Consider the following 9695-nt stretch of genomic DNA (forward strand, 5'->3'; position numbering starts at 1 on the left):
TTACAGCTAGGCTAACTTACAGCCACTGAAGCTAACTTACAGCCACTGTAGCTAACTTACAGCTAGGCTAACTTACATCCACTGAAGCTAACTTACAGCCACTGTAGCTAACTTACAGCTAGGCCCACTTACAGCTAGGCTAACTTACAGCCACTGAAGCTAACTTACAGCTAGGCTAACTTACAGCCACTGAAGCTAACTTACAGCTCGGCTAATTTACAGCTAGGCTAACTTACAGCCACTGAAGCTAACTTACAGCTAGGCTTACTTACAGCTCAGCTAACTTACATCCACTGTAGCTAATTTACAGCTTGGCTAACATACAACCACTGAAGCTAACTTACAGTCACTGTAGCTAACTTACAGCTACTGAAGCTAACTTACAGCTAGGCTAACTTTGTCTCAACAAAACTGAATTACGGCTAAAGTAGGTTTCATCCAAATTAATTTGAATGAAGATAGGCGAAATTACGGAACAGTATAGTACACGCTACAATGCTAATCCGAAGCTAGGTTAGCTGCAGTTAGCAACAATGCTAAATTACAAGAAAACTAAATGAAAGCCAAGCTAATTTAGCAGCTAGGTACAACTACAGCCATGCTACGTGTAAGCTAGGCTAAATTACAGTCAGAAGAAGTTATTTTTCAGACGGATATATTACAGGTTGAGTCAACAGGCTACAATGCTAATCTGAAGCTAGGCTAGCTGCAGTTAGCATTTGGCAGCTACGAGTTGCACAGCAGAGACAGATGAGGGATCGTGGTGGGTTGAAAGCAATGTTTTGTCGGATTATCTGAGCGACAGATCCACAAATCCAGCCGATCTCTCGGATCCGTACAGATTAAAAAGTAAAGCCAGCGTTTCCGTCCTTCTTGTCAGTCTTTTCCTCCTCGTTTCGTGTAGATTTTCCCTGTTTTGTGTCTTGGTGATTGTCTCTTGCTTCTCATCCAAACAGTTAATCTGTTGACTGAACCACAGGTGGAAGGACCGAGATTACGCCTGGATTATCTGTGAGAGAGACTCAATCCACCGCCGCTTAAACTGTTCACGTAACAGCTATTTTTAACGTTGTTTAATTAGCTTCATCATCCCACAAACAACTGAACACTAACAATAGCTTCCAAATGTTTCCATCCACACGTTTCTATCTGAATTAAGTGATAGTGAATGATTAACGCTGATGGAAACGTTATTTGGCGAATAAATAATGAATTACGATTAAGTTTTAGGTCATTTTATGGTTGCAACCCGCCACAAAACGAAGAAGTTGAAGTTCATTTGCGTCCAGTATTTCCTCTCTGTTTGCACACATGGCAGGGTCAACAAAGACAGATGGAAGTGGACGAACAAGGAGACATGCTGGCTCTATACACGCTTAAAGTCCTGATTATTTACATGGAGTCTGGTGGAAATAGGCTGGCTCTATAGATGCTAAAAGTCCTGATTATTTACATGGAGTCTGGTGGAAATAGGCTGGCTCTATAGATGCTAAAAGTCCTGATTATTTACATGGAGTCTGGTGGAGATATGCTGGCTCTATAGATGCTAAAAGTCCTGATTATTTACATGGAGTCTGGTGGAAATATGCTGGCTCTATAGATGCTAAAAGTCCTGATTATTTACATGGAGTCTGGTGGAAATATGCTGGCTCTATAGATGCTAAAAGTCCTGATTATTTACATGGAGTCTGGTGGAAATATGCTGGCTCTATAGATGCTAAAAGTCCTGATTATTTACATGGAGTCTGGTGGAGATATGCTGGCTCTATAGATGCTAAAAGTCCTGATTATTTACATGGAGTCTGGTGGAGATATGCTGGCTCTATACACGCTAAAAGTCCTGATTATTTACATGGAGTCTGGTGGAAATATGCTGGCTCTATAGATGCTAAAAGTCCTGATTATTTACATGGAGTCTGGTGGAGATATGCTGGCTCTATACACGCTAAAAGTCCTGATTATTTACATGGAGTCTGGTGGGTTTAGAATAAAACTAAATCATCAAAACCAGGAAGTTCTTGTACTCAAAAAAACAAAACAAAAAGTTTCAAAATGTATTCTTCCAAACCTTTATTTGGTGGTCGAACATTATAATTATTTTTTTGGCAGTTAATAAAGTTTTATAATGACAAATAACCCTGAAATAACTGAACTTTTGACACAAATATTGTCCCCAAAATGTAAAAGTCTTCACATTAAAGACACACAAACGTCAGTCAGGTTAAATGCTTTTCAACGTTGCATAGTTGTGAGTTTACAGCGTAACAGTAACAGTAACTAACGGAGTAAAAACAGCAGCTCCGCCCCTTTAAGGATCAAATAAACCCAAATTTCTGCACATTTTCTCTCATTAACTACAAATAAATCATGGTTTAGTTCTGTCAGTGGGACTAGTTTGGGTTAAAGGGACACTTCTGCAAAGATTAATCAACTATTTCATTCATTTTCTACTAGTTTTTATGCCAAAAGCTTCTAAAAAAACCCGACAAAACGTCGGAAAAAAATGTCTAAAATAACGTTAAAAAACCCCCCGACAAAGACTTAAAAAAAAACGACAAAACTTCGGAAAAAAATGTCTAAAAAAACGTAAAAAAAACCCCCGACAAAGACTTCCAAAAAAAGCGACAAAATGTTGAGAAAAAAAGTCAAATAAACGAGAAAACGTACGAAAAAAACGGCAAAAAATGGTGAAAAAATAAACTTCAAAAAGTGACAAAACGTACAAAATAAAACGCCAAAAAGCGTTAAAAAAACCCGACAAAATGTAGAGAAAAAAAATGTCATATAAACAAGAAAACGTCAGAAAGAAACCACCAAAACGTCAACCAAAAAGCGCCCAAAGAGCCCCAAAATAAGCTCCACCGTTATAACCATTGTTGGAACCATTGTTGGAACCATTGTTGGAACCATTGTTGGAACCACCGTTGGAACCATTGTTGGAACCACCGTTGGAACCATTGTTGGAACCATTGTTATAACCATTGTTGGAACCATTGTTGGAACCACCGTTGGAACCACCGTTGGAACCATTGTTGGAACCATTGTTGGAACCATTGTTATAACCATTGTTGGAACCATTGTTGGAACCACCGTTGGAACCATTGTTGGAACCATTGTTATAACCATTGTTATAACCACCGTTGGAACCATTGTTGGAACCGTTGTTGGAACCATTGTTGGAACCATTGTTGGAACCATTGTTGGAACCATTGTTGGAACCATTGTTGGAACCGTTGTTGGAACCATTGTTGGAACCATTGTTGGAACCACCGTTGGAACCATTGTTGGAACCATTGTTATAACCATTGTTATAACCACCGTTGGAACCATTGTTGGAACCGTTGTTGGAACCATTGTTGGAACCATTGTTGGAACCATTGTTGGAACCACCGTTGGAACCATTGTTGGAACCACCGTTGGAACCATTGTTGGAACCACCGTTGGAACCATTGTTGGAACCATTGTTGGAACCACCGTTGGAACCATTGTTGGAACCGTTGTTGGAACCACCATTGGAACCACCGTTGGAACCATTGTTGGAACCATTGTTATAACCATTGTTGGAACCACCGTTGGAACCATTGTTGGAACCATTGTTGGAACCACCGTTGGAACCATTGTTGGAACCATTGTTGGAACCACCGTTGGAACCATTGTTGGAACCATTGTTATAACCATTGTTATAACCACCGTTGGAACCATTGTTGGAACCGTTGTTGGAACCATTGTTGGAACCGTTGTTGGAACCATTGTTGGAACCATTGTTGGAAACGTTGTTGGAACCATTGTTGGAACCATTGTTGGAACCATTGTTGGAACCACTGTTGGAACCATTGTTGGAACCATTGTTGGAACCACCGTTGGAACCACCGTTGGAACCACCGTTGGAACCATTGTTGGAACCACCATTGGAACCGTTGTTGGAACCACCATTGGAACCATTGTTGGAACCGTTGTTGGAACCATTGTTATAACCATTGTTGGAACCACTGTTGGAACCACCGTTGGAACCATTGTTGGAACCACCGTTGTTGGAACCATTGTTATAACCATTGTTGTAACCATTGTTGGAACCATTGTTGGAACCACCGTTGGAACCATTGTTGGAACCGTTGTTGGAACCGTTGTTGGAACCACCATTGGAACCATTGTTGGAACCATTGTTATAACCATTGTTGGAACGTTGTTGGAACCATTGTTGGAACCATTGTTGGAACCATTACCGTTGGAACCATTGTTGGAACCACCGTTGGAACCATTGTTGGAACCATTGTTGGAACCATTGTTGGAACCGTTGTTGGAACCGTTGTTGGAACCATTGTTGGAACCATTGTTGGAACCGTTGTTGGAACCATTGTTGGAACCGTTGTTGAAACGTTGAACCATTGTTGGAACCGTTGTTGAACCACGTTGGAACCATTGTTGGAACCGTTGGAACCGTTGTTGGAACCGTTGTTGGAACCATTGTTGGAACCGTTGGAACCATTGTTGGAACCATTGTTGGAACCGTTGTTGGAACCACCGTTGGAACCATTGTTGGAACCACGTTGTTGGAACCATTGTTATAACCATTGTTGGAACCACTGTTGGAACCACCGTTGGAACCATTGTTGGAACCATTGTTGGAACCATTGTTGGAACCATTGTTATAACCATTGTTGGAACCACCGTTGTTGGAACCATTGTTGGAACCATTGTTAACCATTGTTGGAACCATTGTTGGAACCATTGTTATAACCATTGTTATACCATTGTTGGAACCACCGTTGGAACCACCGTTGGCACCATTGTTGGAACCACCGTTGTTGGAACCATTGTTGGAACCACCGTTGGAACCATTGTTGGAACCACCGTTGTTGGAACCATTGTTATAACCATTGTTGGAACCACCGTTGGAACCACCGTTGGCACCATTGTTGGAACCACCGTTGTTGGAACCATTGTTATAACCATTGTTATAACCATTGTTGGAACCGTTGTTGGAACCACCGTTGGAACGTTGTTGGAACCACCGTTGGAACCGTTGTTGGAACCACCGTTGTTGGAACCATTGTTATAACCATTGTTGGAACCATTGTTGGAACCATTGTTGGAACCACCATTGGAACCATTGTTGGAACCATTGTTGGAACAACTGTTGGAACCACCGTTGGAACCACCATTGGAACCATTGTTGGAACCATTGTTGGAACCATTGTTGGAACCACCGTTGGAACCATTGTTGGAACCATTGTTGGAACCATTGTTGGAACCACCGTTGGAACCATTGTTGGAACCATTGTTGGAACCACCATTGGAACCGTTGTTGGAACCACCATTGGAACCATTGTTGGAACCACCGTTGGAACCATTGTTGGAACCACCGTTGGAACCACCGTTGGAACCATTGTTGGAACCATTGTTGGAACCACCGTTGGAACCATTGTTGGAACCATTGTTGGAACCATTGTTGGAACCACCGTTGGAACCATTGTTGGAACCATTGTTGGAACCACCATTGGAACCACTGTTGGAACCACCATTGGAACCATTGTTGGAACCGTTGTTGGAACCACCGTTGGAACCATTGTTGGAACCATTGTTGGAACCACCGTTGGAACCATTGTTGGAACCACCATTGGAACCACCGTTGGAACCATTGTTGGAACCATTGTTGGAACCACCATTGGAACCATTGTTGGAACCATTGTTGGAACCACCGTTGGAACCATTGTTGGAACCATTGTTGGAACCATTGTTGGAACCATTGTTGGAACCACCGTTGGAACCACCGTTGGAACCATTGTTGGAACCATTGTTGGAACCACCGTTGGAACCACCGTTGGAACCACCGTTGTAACCATTGTAATAACCATTGTAATAACCATTGTTGGAACCATTGTTGGAACCACCATTGGAACCATTGTTGGAACCACCATTGGAACCATTGTTGGAACCATTGTTGGAACAACTGTTGGAACCATTGTTGGAACCACCGTTGGAACCACCGTTGGAACCATTGTTGGAACCATTGTTGGAACCACCATTGGAACCATTGTTGGAACCATTGTTGGAACCATTGTTGGAACCATTGTTGGAACCATTGTTGGAACCACCGTTGGAACCACCGTTGTAACCATTGTAATAACCATTGTAATAACCATTGTAATAGCCATTGTTGGAACCATTGGGGGCGTTTCCAGCAGCCATGTGTGGGTTCTGGTCTGGATGAATGGAGGAGTAGTTCTGTCTCTAAAATGAGGATCACAGTTTCCCAAAAAAGCCCAAGATGACGTCATCACATGGCTTGTTTAGTCCCCAACTCAAAGATGTAACACGCTGACATCACACACGTTGACCTGGTTATCATAAAAATAATGACTCAGACTGCTTCATGGATTATCAGAGTAGTTGGAGATTAACTGTGTCTATGTGTCTCTGTGTGTGTGTCTCTGTGTGTGTGTGTGTCTGTGTGTGTGTGTGTCTCTGTGTGTGTGTCTCTGTGTGTGTGTCTCTGTGTGTGTATGTGTGTGTCTCTCTGTGTGTGTATGTGTGTGTCTCTCTGTGTGTCTCTGTGTGTGTGTGTGTGTCTCTGTGTGTGTCTCTCTGTGTGTCTGTGTGTGTGTGTGTGTGTCTCTGTGTGTGTCTCTGTGTGTGTCTCCACACTCAGCTTTTAAGTAAGAATGTAAATAAGGAAGGAAAGAGGAAAGGAGGGACTTAGGGACGAAGGTAGGGAGGACAAGAAGGATGAAAGAAGAGGGAAGGAAGGAAGAATGACAAGAAAGGAAAGAGACGTCCAAGAGACATTTGTAACGCTTGTGTCAACCTTAATTACATTTTCGGGGTCAATATTTAAAACGAAAACTATATGGTCGTCTCTTCTCAACGTTTTTGTCACTTTTTAGACGATTTTCTTGTTGAAAGAAACCCAAATGTCTTTGATTTTACACAAAAACAACAGGAGGTTTAAGTTCCTTTCCCTGCGTCTAAACTCTTAGTTACCAGACTCAGATTATTATTCTAAGTGTCTGACAACATTATGGGATGGATCCCTACAGAGATAGACCTTTTAGTTAAAGAGGAAGATCCTTTTAGTTTAACATGAAACAGCCCCGAAATCACCATCACCAAACTCCACCAGACTCCATGTAAATAATCAGGACTTTTATCATCGTAAAACACACTTCATTCAAAGTGGACAGAAACTAAATAAAACTACCAAAAGCCGTCTTGGTTCATCTTTCCACTGTTCTAACAATCACCACTCTGGTTTGGTTGAAATAAACCCTTAATTCACCCATTTACACGTGGAGATATGCTGGCTCTATACACGCTAAAAGTCCTGATTATTTACATGGAGTCTGGTGGAGATATGCTGGCTCTATACACGCTAAAAGTCCTGATTATTTACATGGAGTCTGGTGGGTTTAGTGATGGAGATTGTTGAAAATAATTGTTCCATCCACGTTATTTATTTTGACAATTTGGTTGAAAGAAACCCAAATTTCTGATATAGAAACTGTTTGAAAATGGGTCAGATTTGACCCAATGACAGCAGGAGGGTTGAGTTTTTGCATCTAAACTGTTACCAAGCCAACCGGCGTATAAAAACAACAAATTAATTCTACGTGTGAGCGCGTGGCGGTCAGTTCCTGCAGCCGATCTCCTCCTTGTAGCGGCTGGTGAGCGTGTTGGCCTTACACGTCAGTTTGGACAGAACAGCGTGGAGTCCCTTCAGGTGGAAATGAAACTGTTTCTCCAGGTCATTGTCCTCGCCGTCTTCGTTTCCCTCCCCGCCGGCCGCCGCCGCGGGCGCCAGCTTCTCTTTCCACCGCTCGTCGCTCTCCCGCAGGACGCCCCACTCGATGTCGTTGCGGATGGATTTCAACAGCACGTAGGAGCTGTACATGCCGCCGTCCTGGACGTAGTACGCGTCGCTGCTGCTGCTGCTGTCGTTAGCGCCGTTCTCCGTGCCCGTCTTCACGTCCTCCACGTCCCGCAGCAGGCTGGGCACCATGACCGTCTGGTCCATGTTGTTGACGGCGCCGATGAAGCGGTTCATGGTGTTGAACAGGGAGTTCTTCTGGTTGTAGGGCTCGGATATCTGCATCTCGCAGCCCGGCGCTAAACTTAGCACGCTAATGCTCTTTAGCGGATTATGGCGAGCCAAGTCCTCATGGATCACAGCGTCTGAGAGCCTGCTGTCCCTGTGGAGGACGCCAGCCGGCCGTTTCACCACACAAGCCAAGAAACGAGCGACAACTTGAAAACAGAAGAAGACAGAGAGGGTTAATTTAGCCAGAAAAAAGCTGCAATGTCACGTTAAACAGTCAGCGTCCACTAAAAGTTCTGTTGTTGCTGCTGACAGACTCAGATTATTATTCTAAGTGTCTGACAACATTATGAAAGGATCCCTACAGAGATAGACCTTTTAGTTAAAGAGGAAGATCCTTTTAGTTTAACATGAAACAGCCCCGAAATCACCATCACCAAACTCCACCAGACTCCATGTAAATAATCAGGACTTTTAGCATCGTAAAACACACTTCATTCCAAGTGGACAGAAACTAAATAAAACTATCAAAAGCCGTCTTGGTTCATCTTTCCACTGTTCCAACAATCACCACTCTGGTTTGGTTGAAATAAACCCTTAATTCACCCATTTACATGTGGAGATATGCTGGCTCTATACATGCTAAAAGTCCTGATTATTTACATGGAGTCTGGTGGAAATATGCTGGCTCTATACACGCTAAAAGTCCTGATTATTTACATGGAGTCTGGTGGAAATATGCTGGCTCTATACACGCTAAAAGTCCTGATTATTTACATGGAGTCTGGTGGAGATATGCTGGCTCTATACACGCTAAAAGTCCTGATTATTTACATGGAGTCTGGTGGGTTTGGTGATAAACTAACAGTACTAAATAGTAAAATAATTGTTTTCTTTCCACCAGTCTTAAAGAAGACATGTTATGGAAGATAAAGACCACCCAATCTTTACATTTATTTCTGTCTATGTTTTATATTTATTTGGGGCTATGAGCAGAATGTTTTCTTAAATACTCATTAATATGTACAGAGTTTGGTTGATGGCTGGAATAGAGACGACGACCCAGGAGAGCTAAAACTTGTGTTAGCATCAGCTGGATAACTGCTGTATATATTAATATATCTCTATGGCTAACTGAAGCTAAAGCTCCCCACCCTAACTGACGGCTAACCGGCTAATTCCGGGTACCGTTAGCTAAGCGGCTCGGTCATATTAACCGGGAAAAGCTCCGCGGTGAAGCCGCCTGGTGACTCACCGTATGTCGGCTGTTGTTCCTCGGTTCGTGTCGGTGCTTTCGGTCCGAAGAGAGAGCGAGAGCAGCGGGCGGACTGACAGCTGGTTCGGTCGGTAGAAACAGCAGCGGAGGGAGCAGCCGGAACAGAAGCAGGGCGGAGCGGAGCCGCGGGGGATTATCAGGGAAGACCGTACGCAGCCAATCACAGGCCGAGAAGCGCCTGTGACGTCACCGCATTGTTTACAGATCATCCGATTCCAGTCACGTAAACAACCGTTATATTTTTAAAAATGTACTTTCTGTAGCAACTGATGCAAGTTATATTTATTTATTATATGTATTTATAAGCATTATATTTCATTCACTTTTTCATTATTTTATGTGTCTGTGTGTATGTGCAAGTGAAGTATACTGTATGTATATGTATGT

General features: G+C 42.9%; 1 protein-coding gene across 1 annotated transcript; it reads right to left on the reverse strand.

Annotated features, from left to right (window-relative positions):
* Positions 1-6593: 6593 nt before the first annotated feature.
* Positions 6594-9445, reverse strand: LOC144514413 (mid1-interacting protein 1-B-like). Its single transcript, XM_078245537.1, has 2 exons — positions 9288-9445; positions 6594-8241 (listed from the first exon to the last, which is right to left on the reverse strand). Exon 2 carries the CDS (start codon positions 8087-8089, stop codon positions 7625-7627), a length of 465 nt encoding a protein of 154 aa, XP_078101663.1. The 5' UTR covers positions 8090-8241; positions 9288-9445; the 3' UTR covers positions 6594-7624.
* Between the last annotated feature and the right edge of the window lie 250 nt (positions 9446-9695).

This window comes from Sander vitreus, unplaced genomic scaffold (assembly GCF_031162955.1).
Source record: "Sander vitreus isolate 19-12246 unplaced genomic scaffold, sanVit1 ctg577_0, whole genome shotgun sequence".
NCBI classification, from domain to species: domain Eukaryota; kingdom Metazoa; phylum Chordata; class Actinopteri; order Perciformes; family Percidae; genus Sander; species Sander vitreus.

Coding starts and splice junctions, on each gene's coding strand:
- LOC144514413 (XM_078245537.1), bottom strand. CDS start 8,089: ATGCAGATATCCGAGCCCTACAACCAGAAGAACTCCCTGTTCAACACC.